Source organism: Parasteatoda tepidariorum, chromosome 3 (genome assembly GCF_043381705.1).
Source record: "Parasteatoda tepidariorum isolate YZ-2023 chromosome 3, CAS_Ptep_4.0, whole genome shotgun sequence".
NCBI classification, from domain to species: domain Eukaryota; kingdom Metazoa; phylum Arthropoda; class Arachnida; order Araneae; family Theridiidae; genus Parasteatoda; species Parasteatoda tepidariorum.
In genome coordinates, this window is record NC_092206.1 from 8,559,080 (window position 1) to 8,587,045 (window position 27,966).

The 27,966-nt window shown below is 31.1% G+C and overlaps 2 protein-coding genes across 5 annotated transcripts in view; one reads left to right on the top strand and one right to left on the bottom strand.

The window, feature by feature from the left end:
• The window catches only part of LOC107446151 (prosaposin), a 72,318-nt gene extending 62,626 nt beyond the window's left edge, over positions 1-9,692 (bottom strand). For 2 of the 4 annotated variants that reach the window (XM_043051478.2, XM_043051476.2), the window contains exon 1: positions 7,400-9,692. In XM_043051478.2, the coding sequence (XP_042907412.1) occupies positions 7,400-7,622 (223 nt within the window). In that variant the 5' untranslated portion in view covers positions 7,623-9,692. Of the gene's footprint in view, positions 1-5,831; positions 6,141-7,399 lie in introns of those variants that run through there. The other 2 variants (XM_043051477.2, XM_071178297.1) reach the window with 2 other exon arrangements.
• LOC107446154 (glutathione S-transferase 1) lies at positions 30-27,893 on the top strand. Its single transcript, XM_043051481.2, has 6 exons — positions 30-185; positions 3,872-4,005; positions 13,241-13,333; positions 20,642-20,760; positions 23,156-23,266; positions 27,650-27,893. Exons 2-6 carry the CDS (start codon positions 3,873-3,875, stop codon positions 27,812-27,814), a joined length of 621 nt encoding a protein of 206 aa, XP_042907415.1. The 5' UTR covers positions 30-185; position 3,872; the 3' UTR covers positions 27,815-27,893.
• The last annotated feature ends 73 nt before the right edge of the window (positions 27,894-27,966 follow it).

Below are 27,966 nucleotides of genomic sequence, written 5' to 3' on the forward strand. Positions count from 1 at the left end.
AGTCATCTCGCATCGCAGAGTTTAAACTCAGGACAAATTGGGCTCAACGTACGCCTTGACCCGTGGAGCGTAAACTTCTTGACGATTTACAAGAAGCACACGGGTAGTCAGCACATTTGAAAAGACTTCCCTCAAAAGGATCAGCACACAATCATTATTACAAGACTTCATTCTCCTACAACCAGGTAAGTCTAGATTTTACTTCAATTTCATTCCAAAGCATTTTTCATGAATCTAAAGCTGATAGTCTAAAATTCACTGAAATGTCGATTAACTCTTTCAGGGTGCGGAGCCGGATTTTTTTCAACAAAAAATAAGCAGCTTTTAAAGTACTTTGTAAGCACTCAAAAAATATTTTTAATCACTTTTCGAAAGAAATAATAATTAGGATCTGTGCAGTAATAAAAATTATTATTTTTTTATCGCTAAAATTTATAAACATAACATCAATAAAATTCAAAAACCTTACATAATCAAGATAAAATAACTAGTTAGTGAAAAATATTGTTTAGAAAATTGTGAAAATCGTGCATCTTTTTTAATATAGAACAACAATAGAATAAAAAAATCTGTTTTTAAAAGATAGAAAACTGAGCCCTTTTTACAAACCCCGAATGAAAAAAGCACCTTTAAAGGCTTTTAAAAAACGTAAATCAAAAATAAGCACTTTTAAAAAACGCTACGCAATCTGAGTTTACATGATCTACCTCTTAGCGGTATTATTGTAATTATATATAAACGAAACAATATTAAATTTTATAAATAAAGCAATGCTAACTGCTAGTTCTTATATTATAACTATAAAACAAGTCGTCGTACAAACAAGATAATGTTAACTATTAGCTTTTTCATCATAAAAATCTATAGTAAAATGAAGAATTCGTGTGTCTCAAAGCTCCAAAATCGTTTTTGCTAGCGCTCTGAAATTGGGACAGTGGTTGAAAGGGGAAATTTTAGGCCCGGATCCTTAAATCACTCAAAAATTTTAATTCGATCGTTCAGGAGAAACGTTTAAAAATGAAATGCTTTTAAAATGTATTTCTAAATAATTTAAAATAATTTGCATTTTAAAAAAAAAGTAATGTGCTGAAAAATGGCATTTTCGCATTGGCTTAAAGCTCGCTATTGATATAAATCAAACTACAAACAATTTTAATTTGCAGCGTAAAAACTGTCCCATTTTGAAGATAGGTACAAAAATACAGAGGGGAAACAAAGACAGAGAGTACAAAAATTGTACAACGGAGTTGATGGAATTAAAAAATTAAAAATAAAAAAAATTAAAAAAAAATAAAAAAAAAATTTTTTTTTATAGTGAGTTGAAAAATTATTAAATGTTAATCTTGTAGTAAAAAATGCCATGCGGATTGATTAGCAGTGCCGGCTACAGAAATACAACTAAAGAATTGAAGTTTGATGTGCTGAAAAGGACCATTTTCATTTATGAACTTGAAACGAGCTTTTTTCACATTTTAAAATCAAAGTAAAAGCGTGAAAAAATTGAGGGAATTTTTTCACTTTTATTTCGCTTTACGTTACATAGTTTGTTAGCTCTGTCGAACTTGTAGTAAAAAATACCATGTCAACCGTTATGCAGTCAGCAGAGATTCAATTACTGAGTTCAAATTTGACGAGCTGAAAGGGTCATTATTTGTGTATAAATCTAATGCGAGTTTTTTTTTATTTTATCGAAATTCTAATTTGTTCGAAATGTATTGCAATTTGAAGTGCTTTTTACGAGATTCCATTGTTGAAGAAAAATGCAATTACATTAGTCGAAATCTTGATTATTAAACACGCACTTGTCAAACTTAACAATAAAAAAAAAATTTGAACAAATATAATAAGAGTGCGTGATAAGATGTTGTGCGAGATATGAATCTTAACATTAATATCGAAATCTTTTTAAATATAAAACGCTTAAGCAAGATAAGAACTGTTTCCAGATTGTATTGTAAGATAATATAACGTTATCGTAATCAATTGTCAATAGTTACCCCTTAAGCTTAAATACTTTTTTTTCTCAAATATCGTTGATTATTTTTCAAATCTAGGTATTTGTTCATTTCGCTACGATTAACATAGTAATAAGACTTACTTACATAAAATTATAATAAATATATATTTCATTAAAAAATTGTCTTTTTTTTATCGACTTATAAGAAGCAATCACGTGGCTTGGTGAGCATAGAGCCTCTAGCACTGTAAGAAATTTTTCGGTAAAAATGGTTAAATAGCAATTTATTTCATTGGTATTTTCCACATTCAACCAAAACAGTCAAATAACTATAAAAAAGATGATATTGAAACTGTTAAGTGTGAGAAGAAAAGTATATTGGTTGTTTTTAGCTAATACGCATTATTAATAATTTTTACCTAATAACTACCAGAATTATTTCCGAGCCAACTAGGCCAACCTTATCAAGCTATTTTGTTCCGTGCACCTAGGTATAGCTAAGAGGGCTAATCGGTCAATCTCATAACCGGCTGAACAGGGGTTCGAATCCCATCGTTGACACTACAATACTTCTTCCATTTCATTACACGAAGAGTTTCCAGTGACCCTGAAATATTAGAATACGAAATTTTCATTCAGGCATAAATGGCGTCGCACCCCGAGTTCCAATGTCCGTTTAAATTTTATTTTTATGATTTATAAACTATGCCAGTTGTAAATGGTTACAAAACAGTATATTTTTTCTATTCACGGTTTTTTAACCATACCTTTTGTAAACGGTTCCAAAACCGTAAAGGTAAGCAGAAAATGTTCCTAACCGTAAACTTAATAGTTAATCGGCTGGACAGACTGCTGCCGGTTATTTTACCGTAATTTCAAAATGACAATTCTAACAGTGTAATATTGCAAAAAAAAAGCTTGAAATTAAGTCTAAATTTTTTTTCAGAAAAATAATCAGTTTAAAAATAATATTTATGAAAATGCAACGTGTCATGTGAAGTGTTGTGAATAATGTTCATAAAATTTTGCTCACAGATAACTTTTGTATATATTATAACTTTTATAACTTATCTGACAATCTACTCTCAAAGATTGGATGAGTAGCAACTGGGATATAGGATTACATTATTTAGCTATTGTTCTTAAAGCTATGCCTCTTAATGTTGTTGTTCATGTTACCTAATTTCAAAAAAATAAATTATTTACACGAATATAAAAGAATGCACACAGTTCTAAAACCTCTTTATCTGAAAATTCAAAAAATACTTTTTAAGTATTATTGTCTAATAACTGTTTAAATGGTTATAAGCAAAAATTAAATTGAGAGGTATAAAAGATATGCTTCGAAAAACATCCAGACTATGAAAATAAAGTTGCTAAAGTACATTACTTAATAAATATTTTATTTATTTACTTATTTAAATATTTTTGCATCAAGTTAGTAAATAACATCAGGGTTTGAATTTAGTGGGACAATCAGAGTTTCTCTAACACTTTTTTTCTAGATATATAAGCTTTATATATAAGTAAATACTGCTAATCCTCAATGCTGACCACAAGCAATTATCAAGGTGGTAGCCTTGTAGTTGTAGAGCCTTTATCACATCCTTAACCAACGACTGGCTTAATTTTTTTTAAATAAGTGAAATAAAAGAAAATATGTATAAATCTATAATAAGACTGTAATAGTAAAATAACACCTAGTGGATCTCAAAGTAAAATTTTTTAAATAGAAAATTCACTTTGCTATTTGGAAGTTATTTAAGGAAGAAATTTCCAAAATGTCCCTGGTGCCTCGAAAGAAATCTCAAAATCGAGAAATTCGCAGAATGGAAGTTCGTTAAATAGAAGTCCGACTGTATATATTCAGAAACGGTTCTTGCAATGTATGTTATAATTCAAATATTGTTCCAGAATGGCAAAATACAAGCTTGTGGATTACAACTTTACAACAGCAGCTGAATTGGCGAGGGCGATATTGGAGTATGCTGGCGTTCCATTTGAAGATGTTCGATTCGAAAAAGACAAGGCATCAGAGGCCGAAAAGGGTAAACAATTTTTTAATTTAATTCTATTGCACAATTCCCGGTGCCAAAATTGTTCCTGTGATAATCATAAAAATGAAAGTTCTAGTTCAGAGATAGTCTCGAAAATTATGACTATATTCTTCTAAAAAAGAAACGGAAAAAAATTGTCAAAAAAATAAAAATAAAATAAAGTGTAACAAAATAGTTATAAACTTTTTTAACCTTAATATCAACCTAATATTTATGCTAAAAGACAAAATCGGGGAAAAATCGGTTAAGTAGTTACTGAGATAGAAAATTATAATTTTAATAACAGAAGTCATAATAATAATAATAAAGAAAAACAAATAATTTTAACTGATTTTTCGAAAACTTCATGATGGATTTACTTCAAGTCTTGTATTTTGGAACGAAAAGTCACGTTTATTAACATATTTAAACCAAACCAATCGTTCTATTTTCGTACACATGATTTTTTAATAATTTTTTTTCATCTAGCTTACTTTCCTGATGTAGTGGTATTAGCGACCAATTGATTGCAATCAATTTTGTCTTTGTTATTCGCCAAAAATATCTATTAATTTCTCTGTGTTTTTTTTTAAACATCCTTACGTTTGCAGGGATCTGTCCAGGCCAAATTTACTACCGTTTAGCGGTACCTTTACAAATTCAACTTTAGGAAAATTTCACAGAATACTTTTTCTTAAAATTTTATTTTTGTATACCGTAGGAAACGATAAATCCATATTTCAGTGTTGATTTTTTAATATAATTTTTAATTTTTCACAAATTATGTCTAAATTTTCACATAATAGGTACCTCTCAGAAAAACCTAGACAGACCCTTGCGTTTGTCACACTTGTACTAAAGTTTCAAGTATAACATCACATTTAAATATTAACGCTTCCCCCCCCCCAAAGATATGCGTAAGACTACCATATCTTGTAGGGGGAAATCTATTGGGGTACAGAAAACATCAAAACACATGCATAAAAAAGTGATTCAAAAATCTATTTTTTTATAAAACAATAAAGAAGCATTTTCTTATTTTATTTAGTTTATTAGTCCATCTATTAACGAAAGTAAAAGATATTGGTGTCTCCTATTACCAGTAATCAGACTACTGTCGGCATACTAGTATAAAATACTGACAACGAAACAGGCCACGACGTTTACCGAAAAAACTTATAAATAATAAAATATTCAGGCAAATTTTTTCATTCCTAAGAAACTGAGAAGTGCTTGATAACATTCTTAAACCTTCTTTCTACGGTTACAACCCTGTTCAAAATTATTAAAGTATTTTATTCTATTCATTTATTTTTTTAAATGGATCCCAACAAAATCATTTAAAAATTTATATTTTTGAATTACCTTAATAGATATTTAAATGCATAAATACAGGAAAGTTTTCCAAACAATACAATTCACAGAGAATGTTTATTGAATTCCTAAACGTTGCTAGGCAACTGTGAAGAAATTGATAAAATCCTTTAATTTTTTTTCCCCGTGGTTGCTAAGCGGCGGGAATATTTCCGTATCGTGATCTGTTGCGCCAACTACAATCGCCAAGGTGCCAAATAGATTTTAAACTTGCAAATTATTTTAGAGAATTTTTTTAAACTTTTTCCAAGACTGGGCGATTATTCTGCCACAGATCATGACACAGAAATCTCCCCAAACTATCAATACAAGAAAATAAATACAGAAGTCAACAATGCAAACCCGAGAAAAAGACGATTGTTAAAGGGAAATCAAAAAGTTAATACTGACAATTAAAATGAAAGTAACCATAATTATTAATTCACTTTGCTAACATGTGATAAGAATGAAATGCTTTAGCTTACTGATATCCTGTTGTGATGAATCATTTTGAAACAATTCCTTCTGGAAAGAACGAATTTTGAATGATATATATGAATCATTTTGTGTGCTGTTCGTAATGTTTTGAAACGGTCTGACAGGGTGAAGAAAATCTGGATCTGATAGTATGACTATAATCCATATACTTATAAATAATATAAGAATAACTCCACTAATTAAAACCTTCATTTTAAGTCGTTATTCCTTCTGTTTCACTTACAAATAGAAGAGAAAACTTGCTGTGATTCAAAATCATGTGACTTTCAATGCAGGTGGGGTTTTGTTTCCTAAACAGTTTACGTCATCAATATTGTATTATTATTTCTTTCTCTGGTTAAAGCAATCAACATTTAAATAGTAACTGTCCTCCCTAGAGTTGCAGTTCCAATTATTGCTTTTTTTTAAAACATCATTAATTGAAATAGGCATACAATTAATGTTCCTGGTTAAGACTTTGTATACAGGGAATAAAAAAAGAGACCTTTTTAATCAATAGATTTGATGCATCAGGTACATTTATTACTATTTTAAATTATATGATTCAAAATTATGTTAATTCTTGTATGCATCTTTCAAAATAATTAAAAATTGAATAGATTAAATTGAATACAAATTTAATTATATTAGTATAGATTCATATAAAGAATATTGACTTTGGGGCAGTTCAAACATTGCGTAAACATCTGACGAAGGGCGGAACTTTGTGATTAGTTTACTTTTGCTGACAAAGGCGGTGGGCAACGATTACGTAAGGCATTAAAATCTTCATATAAAAAGCAAATTAAAAAAATGCAAATATAAAAGAGTGAAAAATTTTCAATTTTGGAATAAAAGTCGAATACGGGGGTGGAGGCGGTGTCTCCTAAGAGTTTCAGAGGGCAGGAGTGGAACAAAAAAAAAAAAAAGAGGTTCCAACAAAATTTTCTATGGTTAATTGATTTCCTTTCTTATAAATTTTTTTATAGTTGAAACATAAGATGATGTTTCATTTCTAATACACTAGCATTTATATAAGAAACTACTATTTAAATTAACTTAAAAACACTAAGTTATTTTATAATTTTGAATTAAAAACATTATTTTCGGTTTAAGAAATTAAAACAATTTTTTAGGCTTTCGAATTTAAAAACATTTTTTTTAGGTTTTCCAATAATGGAATCCCCGTAACAATTTAATTTCACAAGCATGCTTAAAATTTCGAGTGAAAAAAATACCTAACCCTTAACAGAATGTTCCAAGAAAACGACGCACGTTTAAAATATTCCAATCTATTTTCATTTTAATTCCTATTTCTAAAGAGAAGCAAAATTTTAGTTTTTGTCTCAGATATGATTATGCACTAATTAAAAGCGGTCATATACACCAGTTGTCAACACTACAAGGATATAAACACAAAAATTTTCAACGTAAACAAGAGGAAATGTGATTAATGAAAACCTAAACAAAACACATTCATAAAAAACCTGTCATATTCTATGCGAGTCAAAAGTTAACGAACAATATTTTGATTGGTCCACAGAAAACATTAAGGAAATAAAACGAATTAACTTACTGTGATTTAATATCCCGAGTGACAAATTATTCTTTTCAAACATTTCATCATAAGAGTGAATTCTGAAAGCGATGTAGGAATCATTTTTAGTGCTATTTGTGAGATTCTGAAATGGAATCACAACATCTGCTTTATGAAAATAGGGTCTTAATGCTAATATAATGCCATACGTAATACCTCCAATTAATACAATACCAAACGGAATCAAACAACGTGCCACCATTATTTAAGTAACGAATTGAACGTTTTTCTTAATATTCAACAGTTAGGAAGACGTCTAGCCGGCAGCCATATTTGTTACGGAATTCTATGACCTTCAAACAGCTGATTCTACTATACGAATGACTAAGTTTTGCCGACAAAACGAGATTCCTTACAAATATTTTTTTCCCTTTCTTCTTTTATTCTCTAAATAGAAATCTTTCTTTTTTATTCGTTTCATTTTTTAATTCAGATTTCCTGCCGTCATCTGTATGAAAAATACTTCAAATTCGAAAGGAAATAAATGTTATCACCTAACAATAAAGTATAGAAAAATTCTCTATCTGTAATTTCTATAGAAGTGAATCTCATCAAACATGCAGTATTGTAATTTCTCTTAAAAAAATATGTATCTATGCTAATATAGATAAATTTCCGCGAAGCTCATGTATAAATAAAAATATGATTGAAACTTTTCCAAAAGACTAATTTATTCGAAAATTGTTATGAGCTGTTATACTTTGCTTTGATCATATATTAAAAAGAAAGAAAAAAAAATTTTTATTAAATGACTCGAAAATTTTTTATTTAAACATTTTAAGAAGCACATTATTATTATTGCAAAAGACAATTTTTTTTAGTTTTCTAGTGTAACTTAATAAGCAATGTAACTGTTTGATAATACTTTTTTCAACAGAAATTAATACTTTTCGCAGATTTTGACAGATAATTTTTTTATTTATATTTTATTTCGCAGAACATTTCGCAATTTCTTGTTTTCAAACCCCCAGATCAAAGTTAAAAATGAACATTTGCAAAAAATGTTTTCAACGTTTTGGGAACCTGTAATTATATAATTTCAAAACGCACTATACCAAATGCATAAAATAATTAAAACTTTACTTTACGATACTATTGGGGGTCTTAGAAAAAATTTCATTATTTTAGTTTTTAATGAGGACCCAAAACTTAAAATTTTCACAATTAAATAAAAATTCATTTTTCAATGGATTTATTTTTTTCGAAACACCACATATCAAATTAAATTCAAAATTAATTTGAAATCACTTTTTTAACGTTTTTGGTGCGTCATTTTATAATCGCATCATTTAATGGCAGTCGGTAGTAGGGCATATATATACCAATAATGCTGAAACTGACTTATCATCTAAATAAAACATTGCTTCAGTTTTTCTTTCACTGAATAATTACATGCACATTTTTACAGTGAAACGACTGTTAATACATATCTTTTGCAGAAATTTTTTTTTAAAAATTATGAACTGAGAACTTTTAATTTTTTAAAAACTAAAAAAGTATTCCTGTTAACTCTAAGACATTTTCACAGCTGATAAAATTTAAAATATCCTCAAAAATTTTAAAAATATCCCCAAAAGGCTATATCATTAGTAGTTTCTTAGAAAATGTACATCGAAAAAGGTCAGTTTTAGCATTACTGATATAAGCCCTACCGACTCCCCTTAATAATTAGCTATTGGTCATAAACGCAGGGACGTCTGTAATATTTTATTTATTATCAAGCCTGTAGGTTGAGTTATTCAATAGTAATAGCCTGTCCGTTGAAATTTGTAATGATTTTCCCAAATTTTTCCTTTTTTATATATTTATTAAGCATAACGATAGGAACACTAAACATAAACACAAATAAACATAAGATTTTCCTGATTATGCATTATATATTCAAATCGGATTTTTCCGATTCCACGAGATGTTTATCTCGCCGGTACAAGTTTCATTCTGATTGAATTCTCCCTCGGTTAGGGAAGACGCCTACTAGAAATCCCTTTTGTGGGGATTTAACCTTATTCGTGGCTTGAGTTGCCTCAACGTCAGCATGGGGGGTCAATTTGACCCCCCCGCACACGCACAAATTTTCCATTTTCCAGAATTCAAGAAATTGTGTTAGACAATTCCTTAACTTCGGAATGCATTGAGAAAGAAACTAAAACTCTCCTATGTTTTCAGCAACAAAAGAGACTATCAACTTAGAAGTAGAGCCACGAAAATACCGAAAAATTACAAAAGTTCGGTTTCAGCAAATAATCTATTCACAAAATTTTTTCATTTGACAGCTAATGGCAAACATTCTCTTAAATTTAAAATTGTAAAAAAAATCTATTTTATCAATCAAAGAAAAAGAAAAACGTAGCAGTTAATTTATGAAAGAATTATGCTTGAGAAAAGCAGAAATTTCAGTCTGTCTATTAATATTTTATTCCCTCTAACCAGAATCTGGTATTATACTTAAATTGATAATTTTGGTATTATTCTTATTTCTTATTACTTTAATAGCAGAATTTACTGAGTTAATTTGTAGCAACAGCTTCGCAAGTACAAAATTGTCACAGTTAGACAGAAATTGCTATTATAAAATGAAGGCTTAATATATTATATATAAGGGCAATATTTACATATTAAGAAATATAAAAAATTATTTGAAAGAAAAAATTATGCTGAGTAAATTAATTGAAATTTTATGAAATGTTATTTAAAATAGGATTAATTCTCGTACAATGATTGAAATCCTATTGCCAAATAATAAAAGTTTTTGAAAATTAGCTACAGAAAAAAATATTTTTCTCTAAATTTCTTTTTATTACCAAAAATTCTATAAATAAACGTTTTAAAAATAGATCTTCTCATATATCTGCAGATTATTTTTTTTTAATTTAAAACTTTATAAGTTTTACAATAATTCAGAAAATTTCGAATTATTATCATTGTGTATTTTATTGTTATATATTTATTTACTTAATTGAAATTTGAGGCGAAAATTTATCAGCAGATGTTGTTGAAATCTGCAGGTCTCGCCGCAGCCGGCACAGCAAGGTTTCTGCTACCAGTTCCAAAACATAGACTCACGCTACACCTGTAAAAACGGATGATTTTGTAAACACTAGCATCTCATCGAAATCTAGAATTGTCATTGTTACATAATATTTTTTTCGAATGATTGCTTTAAGGAGTATTTTTAGCAAAAGTTTCCAGAACGGAATCTAAAATTATTGTCGATTCATTTGCTGTTCATTTGTTGTTAAAGAGATATTTTTAAAGTTTCAAGATCTTTTTTTTTTTCGTGTACTTCTTACTCAGCATTTTAATTATATAAAAACTAAATAAAAGCTAATACAAGCAGGAAGTATTTTATGAGGCATCATCTAACATGAAATTACAAATTACAATGATTTAATTAATTAATTATGTACTTGAATTTAATTAATAACTTATTAAATAAATTGCAATTAATGATATAAATTATAATTGTTATTATAAATTATAATTACAATGCAGGCAATTATAATTATAATCTGAAGTTGTTTATCAAACATTTACAATGATCAGTTAATTATTAAATTAATAATCATTAAATTAATAATTATCAAATTAATAATAATTAAATTAATAATTATCAAATTAATAATTATTAAATTAATAATTTTCTTAAAGTAATTAAATAAAACAATCACTACATAGTGATTGTTATAGTGATATATACGCTTCCTTAGGGTGAGGTAATAGTGATTTGTTGATTTATTTTCTCAAAATTTTGCTGCTATTGTTATAGTTTTTAAACTTTATGTTTACATTTTTAAAATTACTTACAAAGAAAGGTAGACAAGCTGTTATATGAAAACTCACTACCATGCGTAATGATTGTACCGCACAGCATAATTTTTTAAAAACATGTTTCATAATATAGCTAAAGATATACTAAAGCATTAATAACACAGGCCTGCGATGAAAAAAATACAAGGGGTCTCATAGCTGAACTTAATGTATTTTTTGGTGCTGAAATGGAAAATAATAATGAAAAATGTCCATCACGTCACGTTTTTTTTGAAAAATTCAATTCTACTGGACTTTTTATGAACATTTACCATTAAAAAATTTTGAATTTCTTCCCTTCTTGACTGACCAGCATTTTACTTTGGTCAAATCTACAAAAGTACCCCTTTATCACTACTTCCTGTCACCGTCCCTCTCTCTGTAACAATCTCTCTCTACCAATAGCGTCGCGAGAATCCTTATCTAGGTCCGCTGACCTCTCAGAAACACTAGCAAGCGATAGGGAGTCATTTTAAACTTTGTTTTTTTTCTGTGCGTTTCGTGAAACATGGCATTGAGTTCAAGACATTGTGAAAATTTCCCAGATGACTTTTGTTATACATGCGGTGAATATAGTGTAGTTAAAAATCGCATGAGGAGCATTACAGACTAAGTAAGACAACTTTATCTCGCATATTTTGACATGAAACTCGGAGATCAAGACAAATCTTGGGCACCTCATAAAGTTTTTGTGCAGTGTCTCAATGATCAACGCTTATGGCATCAAGGAAAGAAGACTGCTTTACGATTTGGAATTCCTATGACGTGGAGTGAGCGCCAAAACCACTTTGATGATTGTTATTTTTGTTCCTGCCATGTTCGTGGGTATAACCGAAAAAATCAAAGACTAATATCTAAACCTGGCTCTCGCCCTGAACAAAATAAAATATATCGACCACAGTTGGACCATTTGCGGAATTTGAGACTAACATGACAGAAACGGAAAAAGAAGCTTGGGTTGCTTTCAAAGATGTCGTCAGAAAATTTCTGCGTAATTACAAGGATCCTGATTATAAGCAAATTGTAATGAAAATGCTGGACAAATTTAAAACGTTGGGTTGCCACATGAGTGTAAAAATGCATTTCCTTCACTCACGTGTGGATTTTTTCCCTGAAAATTTAGGATCAGTTAGCGAAGAACAAGGGGAAAGGTTCCATCAAGATATCAGAGATATTTAGCGCAAGGAAGATCGGACAAGAACATGTTCGCTGACTACTGTTGGATGATAGCTCTGGATAGACCTGAGATTAAGCATAAAAGAAGATCATCAAAAATAAGTTTCAGAGGAAAACGAGTATACACTTAAATAGAAACTTTTCTCTTTTGTTTTTTGCTTGTTTTGTTTTTTGTTTCAAACTTTCATATACACATACACAATATTTGTTATACTTGGCTAATCGTCAATTTTACGTAAGTTATCTCAATAAAAACAAATTAAAATGGTATATTGGAGATTTTCTTCTAGAAACTGATGTAAAAAGTTTGAACACAAAGAACTTATTGGTTTTCTCTAGACCAGAGGTGACTTCTGCTGTCTGGTAACAGTATTTTTTATTCATTTTAGCCTATAAAAAATTAGTTGATAGCTCAAAAATCAATTTTCTTTCACAAGATTAAATTTTACATAGATCAAAATGAATGAAGAGGAAGTTACCGGATAGTACATGCAAAATTATTTGAGAAAATTCCTTTCCAAATAGGATTTTACTAAAAACATTAATATCGATTTTATAAAAAATCCTGATGTGATTGGGGAAAATGAAGGTCATTTTCTAAATCAGCACATCAAATAACATATAAATCAACAATAACTTCTCTTGTATTTTTCAAAAAGTTCAATTTCGCAGGCTTGTGTAATTAAATCTAATTTATTGAGGCTTGAAAAAAAATTGAAAGCGGAACTCCTTTAGCTCTGCAGAGGTGTGTATTATTCCTTGAGTGTTAACCATTTTCTTATTGAATATTTTAACTATGAAAGTGCTTGAAAATAAATTGTTTGTTTAAATTTTTAGCATCTCCTTTCGGCATGCTTCCAGTTTTAGAAGTAGATGGTCAAGCAATCGCACAACATCAAAGCATCTGCAGATATTTAGCAAGGCAACATGGTACATATATATTTTGATTATACTATTTCACTTATTATCTTAGACTTGATGATCATTGAAAAGCCTATTGTTATATTTAAAAGCAGCTGATTGGTAGATTTTGTATAAAAATTATAGTTTTTATAATGCTCACAAATTTATATTTGACTCCTGAAGCTTCAAATGAAACTCGAAAAATTAAAAATGAGCATTTTTCTAATTCTAATTAAACTACAGATAGGAAAAAAATTTTTGATAGTAACTATTTTTTAGCATTAGGACTTTTTTTGCTGCTGATGCGAAATTAACAATGAAGAAAACATTTATTATTCTAAACCTTTATTAATCTTTATTATTAAGAAAACCTTACTTTATTTATTTAAACCTTACTGAAGCTACTTTTACAAGCAACAAGCATATTATAAAAAATCACTTCAACATAAATTTTTGAAGTTGCCATAAATGAAGTATTATTTGAAATGAAAATATTACTTTGTACATCACTTCCCGTGACAATTGGTCTCAATCTTTCAAAAGCACAGTCTTTGAAAGATTGAGAAAGATACATAAATTTTTCCCGTGACAATTGGTCTCAATCTTTCAAAAGCACTCTCTTCAGACCCTCAATTGGTGACGTAGTAGGATTGCGAGTTGTAGTAGCCTTTCCCAGAGCGACCCAGAAATATTCTATAGAACTGAGGTCTGGAGATCAAGATAGCCAACTCATCCAGTGACTTATATCTTCATTTTCCAGAAAATCGTCGCCTAAGAAAACTCTTTGCGAGCTTGCTTTGTTGTCTATTAAAATAAAATAACGGCCAACTGCGTTCTTGTAAAGGTGAACATACGATTCCTAGACCTCCCGTCAGTCACGCAAGTCCGTGTCTTTGAAATTAGCAAACAGGAATCCCCTCCCTAAAACTTACACTAGTCAGAGCGTCCTTTCAATGGCGTAGACGCAAGCGACTGTTGTAAGGTCTTAGAGCCCTATATTCACCTTTGCAAGAATGCAGTTAGCCCTAGTTTCATTTTAATAGTCGATAACGCATAGTCGCATAAAGCTCGCCTAGGCACGATTTTCAAGAAAACCAGGATAATAATCGAATGAGCTTGCCTCAACTGCATAGAGTATATTGAGGAAGGGCTCTCTGGGGAGAACTAATACGAGTATAACTTTCAAACTTCATCAGCAACTATTCAGAGCTTGACAGCGGCGTTTACATGCTCACGTGATGCCATAAGAACTGCTAAATTCAACTTAAAATCACTGTGGGAAGTCAGTGTAAGTGTATGTCTGTGAAAGGGGACTATACTCCCTACAAACCCATTCTATTCTCTACTAACTGATTCCTTCCTTCCAACTAACATGCATTAACTAACACGCCCGACTAACAGGTATTATCATACGTGTGTGTATCATAACTCTTGAATAGTAATTAGTATTTTGTATTATGTCAATGTGTTCAAGCCTAATTCCATTAAAATTTGCTAAGCCTCAGTAACTGAAAATTCTCATAATTTGAAGCACAAGTGTGTATGCTTTAATCAAAAATTATTCTGACATAGCCTATTGGGTAAATTATCTAAACTAGGCATTAAAATTTTTAGTGTTAAGATCGAATTCCATTAAAATTTGCTAGACCACCATACCTGAAAATTCTCACAATTAAGTGTATGTTTTGTGTTTTAGTGTGTATGTTTTAATCAGAAATTATTCTGACATAGCCTATTGGGTTAATTCTTAAAACTAGGCATTGAAATTTTTAGTGTCAAAACCAAATTCCATTAAAATTTCTCAATTGTAAGCACTAAAGTGTTTGCTTTAATCAGAAATTTTTCTGACATAGCCTATTGGGTTTATTGTATAAACTACGCATTAAAATATTCAATGTTAAGATCAAATTCCATTAAAATTTGTTAACCCACCGTGCCTGAAAATTCTCACAATTTTGAGTACTAGTGGGTATGTTTTAATCAGAAATTTTTCTGACATAGCCTATTGGGCTTATTCCCTAAACTGGGCAATAAAAATTTTCACCGTTAACCTAAAGAGGACTCTATACCACGAGAGAATCTTGTCATGAGAAATTCTGCGTCACCTCCAAATTTAGAGTTTAGAGAAAAGTGAGTTCAAGTAAGCTTAGAGTTAACATAGAAGTTTTTTGATCCGCGGTGGTTCAGGGGATAGAATACTCGCCTCCCAGTGAGGTGGCCCAGTTCGAATCACAGCGATGGCTGGTATATACGAATTCCACACCCAGCTCGCACTGACCACAGAGCTGACGTAAAATATCCTCAGTGGATCACGGATTAGAAATCGCTTTACCATCAGGCTTACCATGGGGGTTTTCGTTATTTTCCTCTACATGATTTCATTCAAAATCCTCTCCATTTTTCCTCTTCATTACCTCGCTCAAAAGGACATGTTTTCCTCTCCATTATTTCATTCAAAAAGTCCTGCCCGACGGCAAATTTCTCCCAAAACTTGACCTAGAAGTTTCCTTGTCTTCTGAATTGGGTTCAGAATTAGAAGGGTACGGAGTTGAACATTGGTAGACGTAAAATCAGAATTGGATCGTCTGCTCGACGATAAAAAAAATAAAGAAAGTCATACATGCAGAAAGTTTTTTTTTTTTAAATTCAAATATTAAAATTTAAACGACATTAATTTAAATGACGAAAATTTTAATGACAGAATCACTTCGTCGCTGAGTCCTGATGTCTGAGTTTTTGAAGGTAAGTAATACTGGATGTACAGAATGTCAAACAATTTTAAAATACCAATGAAGGTAAAATGTCAAGGAAAGATACTTCCGCCGTATGTCACACTCACTAAATTCTTTAAAAATTAGTCTGTAAGTCAAGTATGTTTATAAATAATAAAAATTAGGAGTGCAAATTACTTTTGTCTCAAGAACTCATTTCGTTTATGTGATAGAAAACAATTTTAGACGAGTGAAAAATAAAGACATACATCAGTCATCACGCATCGCAGAAAACCCGACGATGTGAAACGGGGTCACCAAACTTTAAGCATTTCATAAGTGTTTACATTTTTTTTATACCTCACCCTTGAACACATTTTGTTTTTATTTTATAACTGTCGATGAACAGCAGACGCAATTTTTTGAGTTTATGACTGCTAATGTTCAACTACGTAGCCTTGTAATTTTGAACCAAATCTAGGAGACAAGGCAACTCCTGGATCAAGTATTGGGAGAAATTGCCTTCGTGTAGGACCTTTTGATGAAACTAACCCCGTTTTTGCATTTCATGTAGAGGAAAACCACAAAAACCTCCCACCATTAGCCTGACGGTTAGGGAGCTCTAATCCATCATCCTTATACTACTGAGGATATTTTAAGTCAGCACTGTGGTCAAAGCGAGCCGGGTGCGAAATTCATTTCTACCAGTTATAGCCGGCATTCAAACCCGTTACACCTCATTAGTGCTCTATCTCTTGACCCACCACGACTCCCCTTGAGCACACTGGAAGAATTAAATTATAAACGTTTCAAATAGTAGTACAGCAAATCTTGTACTACAATTTCCGGGGACAAGAAAAAAAAAAGAACTCTGTGTATTCGAACGCGCAATAAAACTAAAGGTGCTGTGCAAGTAGAAAGATTTAGCACTTTCTCTTGGCATCCCGTATGTTCACGTGTGCTCTGCGCAAACTCTGTAAGGAACTGATAGATTGGATCTGTATTAACTGCGTTGCGCAGAGCATAAGTGCGGGATGCAACAAAATTCCAAACTGTTTACTTTTAAATGACGAAATACGAAGTTTGAATAAATCGTCAAATAATTTTTGATAGTAATAAAATTTGAAAAAGAAACTTTTTTAAATTTTTTTCCTAGACTTATATTTAACCTATTCCATTCAAATTTTGGATTTTTTGTATGGATTTTTTTTTTTCTTCTCTGGATTTCATTTAAAATTATAATTCAAAGTGTTGTAAACAATTGTATGTCTCACAATTTAATATTTTTTCATTAAATAATTAATTAGGCAACAAAAAATAATTATCGAAGATTAAGTTTTATGTAGAATTGCCTTTAATTAAACCACTTTCTATAATTTCGTACGTAAAGTTTTAATTCTCTTATATATTCCAGAGATACAGCGAAATCTGTAAAAAGAAAGTAAAATTTACATTAAAGAGACCAAACTTTTCAAAGCTTACTTTAAATTTTAATATTATGGTAATATCTAATTTAAATCGTTACTTTTACTTTAAAAAAATTTTATCGTATAGCAAAGTAGGAAATTTGAGTACCACTATTATATTTTGCTCTATTACGGCCCTATAGTAAGTGTTAAGTATGCATTGTAGCTGAAATGTCAAAGGATTTCTCACTCCATTAGAAATAAAAACGTTTAAATAACGTTGCAAATCGATCACACAATATGTTCGTGCAATAGATTCACGTGATATTGTTTGTAAAATGTGTTATGAAAATGGATAATTCTGTATGTATAGTATGTATAAGTTTTATTTGACATATCATGCCAAGGCTCAGGAATTATTTTACACGACATGACTAGGGTATGTAAAAAGGCAAAAGTGGGAAATATGGTCAGCATTAATTTTACTTTGCAAAATACAAAATTTGTGCAAAATCGGTCGAATAGTTTTTGAAAAATTGAAGTTCAAAAATGTCGGTTATTTAAAAAATTTCTCAGGAACTATTCGACCTATTTTGTTCAAATAATGTATTTGGCATGTAAAATGACGTTCTTTAAAATTACGAAAAATATTGTAGACCTTACAATTCAGCATTTTTTTGATCATTATTAAATAAATTCATAAAAAATAATAAATATTTAATTAAAAATTATAATTTACATGGAATTATGTTTGGATAAACGAATTTTATAATTGCGAGCAAAAATTTCTCAATTCGATTACAAAATTTTCGAGATAAAGCGAAATACGCAAAAATTAAAATTAACGTTTAAGGGTCCAAACTTTGGAGCGCATTCCTGACCAAACTATTGGGACCACATTTCCCAGATAGCGGCGACCCCCTATATTTTGGGGTTCAAAAATCCAAATCCGTCTAAAAAAAGGTATGTTTATTCAGAGAAAGAACGTTTTTGTGTCTGACTTCGGAACTTATTAATTGGCATATTTGAGGTCATCTCCTCGAGACATTAAGACTGAGTCCTAGAACGTGAAAATCCGTTCATTAGATCAAAAGTTATTCAGGGTGGTCCTTTTTTGCGCACTGTACAATCATGTGAAAGTGTCACCCAGACATTTATTTCGTATATTAACACATCCGGCAAAAAATGTGGAAATTTTGAAGTTTTTTGATATTTTTATATTATCTAAAAATTAACTATAAATTAAGTTTTAAAACTTAGAATTACGAAAGGATATACTTCATTTATTTTTAGATAAAATTAAATTGAAAATATTAATTTTCTTTGTGTAATTTCAACAAAAAAAGGTGCTCTAGTTATTTTTAGTTTTAATTTAACGTTGCGCTGACTCTTGAAAATTTGGAACATTTATTAATCCTGTATAATAAATTTATAAGCTTTATTAATGTGAAAGTTACAAAGCATTTCTTTTTTAATGGAACAGCGATTATTAGCGAGAAATTTGCTCTTTGAAATTGTTTTCGACCTTAGTTAAAATTGATTATGTTATCTGATTAACCTTTATCCAATCAACGTTAACCATACAAAGTATATGACTGTTTCTAAGATAATATCTAAAACTTATTTAACATTTCCGGATTTTTTTCTTCCTTAGAACTATTATTCATTATATCGATAAGACTAAAGTACAAAATCAATATCTGATTACCCATTCTTTGTAAAGGGTATAAAAAAAATTAATTAGCACTCACGAAACTAAATTTACAATTCTAATTAAGCTTTTTTGGCATGAAAATCACAAAACTGAAAGGTTTTCACTGATGCAATTAATACAGCTTAATAATTCACCTCATTAATGCACCTTAATACAGCTCACCCCATAATTCAATATAATTAGTACTACTGGTACTATGGAAATTGGTGCAGTTTCCATAAGAATTCTGCAACGAATTTCACTTAGTTTCAAAAAATTTTTTTCTCCAAAAGTATTAATATATTTATTAATATTTAATATGAATTTGAATTAAGAGAACTTTTTTCCACCACTACTTATGAATATTTTAACAGAAAATTAAATGCCAGATAAGGAAATGGCCATGCTTCAAAATCCTTATCAAGTTCTAATAAAAATTCTATTTAAAAAAATAGTTTTAGTTGGCTGCTACTAACAGATGTATTTCACACAAAAGTAAAATGTTGGAGGGTTATGTAATAAGTACACTAATATAGGTATAAAATATTATATTGACATATTTGGTGATTATTAAAGCTGCGCCAATACTAAGCAAATTTAATGCCGATGCTTTGGAAATAAGTGTTTTACATTCCCTAGAAAGGACTATGTTCCTGAGAAAATTATAGTAGATAGAGGTGATAGAGGTAAATTTTGACTATCATGAGTTGGCTGCGAGCAATAGTATCCTGAAAAGTGATTCTGAATACATATTATCTAATAGAGTGAACTACATAAACCGAGTTTTGCTTACTCAAGTAATATAAAGCCACGGAAAAGAGCAACAAATAATATTAAATAAATAATTGAAATAATTAGAAATATTAATTGAAACATTTAGTGGAAGAACCAGGTAAGGGACATTTTCAGAACGAAAAAAGATTTTGTATCCGAACTATTTTGTTACCAATTTATTGGAAAGCTGGACTAATTCTTTGCTTTATTTTATTTATCACTGCTTAATTTGAAATAAAAATCTGTAAACATGCTAAAAGCTAATGTGGATTAGTTATGGTAAAATTAAAGTGAAGGCAAAAAAAAAAAAAAAAAAAAAAAAAAAAAAAAAAAAAAAAAAAAAAAAAAAAAAAANAAAAAAAAAAAAATTCTGTTGCAATAATTCTGCCCATATCGATGCAACCCCTTTCTGTTATTTCCTATGATTCATTAATTTCTCTAAAAATGTCACTTTCCTGGCTCTTCCACCAAGCTCTTTAATAGTTTCAATATATGCCTTTCAGTTTTGAGTATGATTTCATTGCGTTTCTCAATACTAATTTATTAATTCTTTACTTTTTTTATTCAACCTGTGAAAAGAACGGATATTTAGATAGTTACTTATAAAGGAATATGAGATTAAGATTGATGTAAAATCAAATATTTAGAGAATAACGACTGTAATAGAATTGTTTAGAGTCTATATAGTGTTATTAATTTCTTTTATCCTGGCAAAAAAAAAATTGAATGGGAATTATTCTTTTTCGTGCAGGTTTGGTGGGAAAGACAGAGGAGGAATTCGCTTTGTGTGATTTAGTTATGGATGGCCTGTGGCACATGTTTTCTAAGATAAGAAGAGCTGAAGTATACCAACTGAGCAGAGATGAAAGGGTTTGTATATGATGCCAATATCAACAATGTAATAGTATAATATTATTACCCTCTGTCTATCAAATCTCTTTGGAAGCAGTTAGTTCCACTAGAAAAATTTGCACGAGGATGTCTCTCATGATAAATTTAACGTGTGAACATATAATCTCTTTTAATGCTGAATTTATTGCCAGCCACTTTTGCTTAAACCAAGTCCCGAAAGTATCAGAGATACTTACTTTTATTTATTTTTTTAAAAAAGAATCTTACAATTGGTTTGCTAACTAAGTGGAAAAATCAAGGTGATCCCCCTCTAACTACTGGTAGCTCACGATCAACGAATTGGTGATCACTAGCTTAGAGGAAAATCATTCTAAAACTGAATTTGTACATGTTTAAACCTTAAAAAAACGAAGATTAAATCGATTAATAGATTAGGAAGAAAAAAAATTTTTTTTTTTCAATTTTACGTATTTTAATGAAACGTAATTTGAACAAACAACGACAAATAATCAAACTCTTAACTAAGTTAAACTAATTAAAACAATATTTCACCAGAAGGTAAAGTATATGCTGCAAAGATTTAAAAACTTCGGATTTTAGCTACGCAAATTGTATTTAAAATACTTAATCGTCCCATATGGCAAATTTGACCTGGTTTGCTATATCATAATTATTGTCTGGCTAATATAAAGGAGGAATTTCTAAAAAAGAAAGAGGTTTTTGAAAGGGGAATTTCTCAGGGGAAAAAACTATACAACACTAACTTGTTTTGTCCAGTCCTTTAGTTTCAAATAGCTCAGTGGGTGCAGGCTCTAAGTAGTAACTTTTTTCTTAACGTTTTTGGAGAAGAAAAATGTGCATCTGGTAACAGCAGTCGACCAATATCTTTTTTAGACGGAATGTATTTTGACAAATTAAATAGCCTAGAATGTGAACACCATGACGAAAAGAGTTTAAATGGTTTTCGGGAATGAATAGATTTCACCAATTGGAAATTTGAACTACTTCAGATCGATGGGTATCAGCTTGACTGAGAAGTAAAGGCGGCCAGTACGCAATTCTGACCACAATGCCACAAGCATGTCGTTGGTCGTGAAATTGTTGAGTCTTAGCCTCCATGACCTTATCTAAGTTAAACTAAATCAAACAATATTTTACCAGGAGATTCAGTATATGCTGCGCATATTTAAAAACCAAAGTTTTTAGCTACACAAATAGTATTTAAAATACTTAACTGTCCAATGTGGCAAATGTACACAACTGCTTGTTGCGTGAATGGTTTACATACAGATGAGTACTGCCAATTTTACCACAGCACCGTCCACGTAAAACATCCTCAGTTGTGAATGGCTCATGGGTTAGAATCCCCTTGCCGTCGAGCTAAGCATGTGAGGTTTTTGTCTCCGTGCAACGCAAATGTGGGTTAGTTCCATCTAAAAGTCTTCCACAAAGGCTAGTTTGGCTCATACTTAATCCCGAGTCTTCGTTGTTGGTTTCAAAATTATAGGGCTACGGAGTTGATAGTCGTTAACTCAGAATTGGGTCGATTGTTCAAAATAAAATAGTCACAAATATCCAAAGCCGTTGATAAGAATATATGTTAATTTAAAAAAAAGTACCTTCTTTGTATATTGTAGGTTAATTGTTAGTATAGGTCAAAATTATGAAATATTGCTACTGACCATTTTTAACAATGGCTACTTCTTAACAACATACGGACACTTTTTAAGTCCTAGTTTAAAAAGTCCTCCAAGAAGGTTAGTTTGTCCCTGTGCTTGATATATTTCATAACCGTCATTGAACAGCCGACCCAATTTTGGGTTTACGACTNTTTGGACCAATCCCAGAAGACAAGGAAACTCCTGGATCAGTACCCCCAGAGGTATGATTTGTTACGGGAACATGGAGGATTTTGAGACTCGACAGATTTAACGTGCATTAGTCACCATTTACTACACGGGGAGTCTTCGGCCGGCGAGGATCGAACCCACGACCTCTTGGACATGGGCGCAGTGTCCTACCAACCAGGCTGTCCCGGCCCTCCTGTGCTTGATATAGGAGTTTTCTTGTCTTCTGAATTGGTTTCAAAATCAGAAGGATACGGAGTTGAATGTTGATAGTCGTATACTCTGAATTGAGTCGACTGTTTAAATGCCGGTTATGAATTAAGAATAAAATTGTTAAGTGACGTTTTCCTGACTGTTATATAGAACCAGATGATGTAAACAATTTGATTGGGAAAAAAATAGATACGCTCTGTATTCCCTTTGTGGAGGGTCTGTGAATTAAATCTTACTTAAGAATTAATTTATAATATCCAACGTATAAACTTTAAAGCAAATTCACTAAATTGTCACGTAGAAAATTCCTTTGAATATACTTTCGTGTATAAAGTGTGTTGATTTCTCTGCAGAGTGCCATCATAAAGAAGATGATTGCCGAAGACGTTCCTCCTTATCTCGATCGATTTGAAAAGATGCTGGAGAAGAGGAAAGACGAGAATGATTACATGGTCGGCAAAGAGGTGAGTTTCTTACATTTCGTCATGATCAATACAACTGCGCATTAGACTCATAATTGCTTCCATTAACGGGCAAATGATAATTAATAATTAATTAATGTTAAGTTAATGTAATAGTTAATGTAATTAAGTTAGTGCAATTATTAAATTGTTAATGTAATTAATGAATAATTAATGATGAATAATTAATTATTGATGTTGTGTTGGGTATAGACGTTCTTCCTTATCGCGATCGATTTGAAAAGATGTAGGAGAAGAGGAAGGATGAGAATGATTGCATGGTCGGCAAAGAAGCCATCACTGGGATTTGAACCCGGTTCACCTCATTGGAAGGCGGTCCCCCCCCCCCATTATCCCCATAGCCATTCACCGAAATATTGTCATAAAGTTGGTAGCATTGTCCAGAATGTCCACAAACGTTTCAGTGTTCATGTTTGCAACCACAGAAACTGAGGGATCGAGACCAAACGATGAAAAACACCCCGCACCATGTTCGATTAGGTCGCTGTCCCTTTCCTTTAAGGGAGGACCCCACCCTAAGATGGAAAAATATTAGCGTTTTTCTTGAATTTTTTTTAAGTAATGGAGACAATGCAGAAATTCCTTGTTTTTTTATGTTATTTAGCTACAATTTAAATCTATTTTAAAAAATTTTCTTCTACAAAATAATAAAAAGTAAGTTGGCGGTAGCTCCGTGTATGGCTAGTCATCAAAAAGTAGCACCTCACTGGCCTCATGGATTTTGAAGTCCTGAAACATAGGAAAACTATTTTGTTTAGATTTTCTGAAACATGAAGACATTATTTAAAAAGTAGCATAGCGGTTATTTGATATTCGCAAAATTACCAAAATGGTGGCAACTTTAAAAAAAAGTTAAATTTTTCATTAAAAAAATATTCATTAAAGTACTAATATAAAATCGAAATATAAAAATATCAAAAAAATCCTATGCTACTTTCTAAAGAATATATTTTTACAAAATTTAAAATAAAGAACAGCTTATTTCATTGCACAGATCATGAGAAAAACGTTAGGTCAGGTCAAAAAACAGCGTTTTGAGAAAAAGGCTTTTAAAGTTTTGACTTATGGTAGGGGAAAACGTTTAATTTCATGTATAATAAATGAAATGCCTAAAATAAGTTTCTATATGCAGTCAACAGAATGGATGAGACACGAAAAGAATGTCGCCCCTCCTAATCCGGCCGAACGGGCCTTTCTACCTGCTTAGCGACGACTTTCTATTTTCCGGTATAACTTCCAAACGAAGTTAGGTACCGAGAAATCATTTTAGACAGACATTAGGAAGGGTACAAAGATTCGAAAAATGCAATAAATTTTTTTTTTCGAATTTGTGAAATATTCATTCTTAAGATCAAATCCAGTTTGATTTCCTGGTGAAACTTCGAGGTTTTTCTTTTCCCATTCTTCTGAGTTGCCACTGGCTATTTAAAAGGTTTTTAAGTTTTCATTCTCACTCTACTGCAGTGATTCGTTAGATTTTTTTTTGTCCATTTTCCAGTTTTAAATATTAATTAATCCTGTGATTTGCATGCATTTTTAAAAATATATGAGCGCTGTCGTTACGGAATAGTCTGCATTCGCAAACACGAAATACCGATATATGCAATCTTTCTGTCAGGAGCATTCCGTCGTATTATTCCAATTTTGCAATCTTCCTGGTTTTTTTTTCCAATATGTGATATTGTTCTTTTATATACGTTTTTAAAAAATTCAAAGTAAAATTCATAATAATGAAAAAAATATTGGGTCTACCGCAAAAATCGTTCTTTATAGAATCTTCAAAACACTTGTCAGAAAAGAAGGTAAAAAAATACAATTGAGTACTTGTACTTCAAGAAGAAGACCTCCCATATTCGCACGCGTGACCTATGGCGCCAGTGCCAACTAATCTTTATCAGCAAAATGGCTTATTAAAGTTTAGCTAAGTTTCTCTACAAGAGTTAGAATGTGAATTAACGATTGAATCTATTATTTTTTGGAACTTTCCCTTTCAACAATGAGAAATTTTCCTTGAGGTATTACATAACTTGAATAAGCGTTTCATTTGTTTAACTTATTTACTTGCTCTATACGATTAAAAAAGGTTTTTATCTTTAAAAGTATTCTTCTTTATTTGCGTCTTATCTTCCTATTCAACAACTTAACCCATGCATCAGATAAGATAGTAAGTAAAATAACAAAAAGTTTGTTTAAAATATTTAACGCTTTTATCGTAATGAATTCAATTGTCATAATAGCTTTATCTATTCAAGTCATCGTTTTATAGGGAAAATGGTAGCACACTGCACCAACTTAATCGGACAAAGTGAGACATTGTTTGATAAGTTTTATAAAAATGAGATCAGAGAAGTTTTAAAGCGCTGATGACTCAAATTAATTTAAGGACTATGCATGAAAATAATCTCTTTTTTATGTCATGGTAAAAATAATCTATTATGATAAAATAACAAATTTGTTTGTGCTTGTGTGCCTAACAACTCACGAACCGCTGGTTCTGTCGTTTTGAAATTCAGACAGTAAAAAGGGCCATTTTAGTCCCGTTCCTAAAAACTGTTCATAAATTTACTTGATTGGGAAATTTTGACTAGCATGAGTTGACCTCAAGCAACACCATATTATAAATAATAATATTGAATACAGTTAATATTTATTCTGATGGATGAACTTTTAAAAACGTGTTTTTCTTAACCTAATAACGTAAAGCCACCGGGGAGGACCAAATATAATAAATAAATAAAAAACTGTAATTATTTTAGTTTTTTTCATTGTGTCGGTCTATTCTATGTCATTTTTATCTGGTCATTTTAGTTCTATTATAGTTTCGGGCCCATTGCCTTTTCAGTCCCATTATCTTTTCGGAACCACATTTTGTTTAAGCATCAATCTAAAAAAAAATTCAAACAAATAATTTCAAGAGGCATCAAATCATATTATAACAAATGTCTCGGACATAGTGTTAGATGTGAAAACTCGAAGCCTGTTAAAAAGGTTATCTTTGCGAGTGATATGAGGAGAAAAGGAAAACTTCGCGCAAGACCATGGCATCTGGTAATGAAGCTTTATGAAGCTTACCATGGCGTAACTACCACTACGATTATGAAACATCAATCCACTACTATATAAGACATGCTAACTTGATTCAATCTTTAGGAACCTTTTGATAGATGAAGTTTGGCATTGTCTAATGATCTTTCCCCACATTGGTGACCCGGACGTGATATGAACACGCCTACTTCGAGGGATTATCCGCATTGAATTGTTGACTTGCTAATTGTGACTGCGCCATCGTCCTCCTCGCGCTGTTGCTTTTCAGTCTCATTTACACACAACTGGTTTCTGCACACACTCGACCGCTACAGGAGTGACCATGCGCACAACCATGTACTCAATATAGCTCTCATGGCTAAAGCTCAAAACCCGGTGACCTTAATTCAGCTCTTCCGGTCTTTCACAAATACAGCAACTTGTGGCATCCGCTCATTGAATTCTATCCCTGATAAAGTTCTGGTGGGGGATTAATGTGGCGTAACTACCACTACGATTAAACATCAATTTACAAGTATATAAGGCGTGCTAACTTGAATCAATCTTGGAGTACCTTTTGATAGATGAAGGTTGGCATTGTCTAATGGTCTTTCCCTGCACTTACTGAGACGATTGATCTGTAGTAGTGCTTTTGAAGGAGAATGCGTGTACTTTTTGACTTCGTTTTTGGGACCGATTATTAAACTATATATTGAGTGGTGATGATTATGGAATGGCTGGTATAATTCATTTTGTATTACCACATATAGGAAGAAGAATTTTTTTTTCAAAATTTAAATAGAGCTTTCTCAGTATTCCTCCTTACTAACCATACAGAAGTTTCAGGTGTTTTTGCGAACCAAAATTGATCAAACAATTCTCTCATTCAAGTTTTATATATTAACAAGGGAAAGTATTGATATATGTGTTAATAAGGAAAAAACAGATTGGCATTTACATCAATAGGAAATCTGGCAACAGATCAGCACTGCTAATTTAACTTTTACCTATGAAGCCCGTGCTCTTTGTTATTTTTTGCTTTTATATTACAATCATCGTTCCATTTTGTTTTCACTTTGTAGTATACTGAATAAATAGTTAGTTTAACTTAAAGATGTCATGTTCAGTCATGCATAACTCAATAATTTCTACATTTCTTTAATAATTCGGTGAGAATTTACCCGATTAGACATATGATGCTCACTACGTGCTCTTGCGCGCCGAAGCCTATCAGTTAAAAATGAAAACTGTTGCCAACGCGAGAAAAGAAATATCATCGGTTTTATTGATACATACGTATTAGCGTTTTATATAATATAGATGTTCGTTTTAATTTTTCAGGTAACATGGTGTGATATTGGCATGACATTGGCGCTGGCTGCTCTTAAATACCGCCATGGCTTGGGATTGGAAACTCATCCACAGCTGTTGGGGTACTTAGGACGAATGGTAGAGCTGCCTAGGCTTGTTGATTTCTTAGCCAAGCGAGCAACAGAAGAATTATGATCTCTTTATTCATCTCTATTCTATATGTTTAATCTAAGGAAGTGATTTATTTAATGAATTATATTTTTGTGTGATAAAACTTAGTTGTCAGTGTTTTTTCTTTCCCGCATTTCATCAAATTCAAGATTTTCTTGACAGAGTCAATTGCAGAA

Bases quoted from the DNA above. Each gene is read 5' to 3' on its own strand.
- LOC107446154 (XM_043051481.2), top strand. From the start codon at position 3,873: ATGGCAAAATACAAGCTTGTGGATTACAACTTTACAACAGCAGCTGAA. The intron at 13,334-20,641 runs GTACATATATAT...TTTTTCGTGCAG, and splicing joins ATATTTAGCAAGGCAACATG to GTTTGGTGGGAAAGACAGAG. The intron at 23,267-27,649 runs GTGAGTTTCTTA...TTAATTTTTCAG, and splicing joins ATTACATGGTCGGCAAAGAG to GTAACATGGTGTGATATTGG.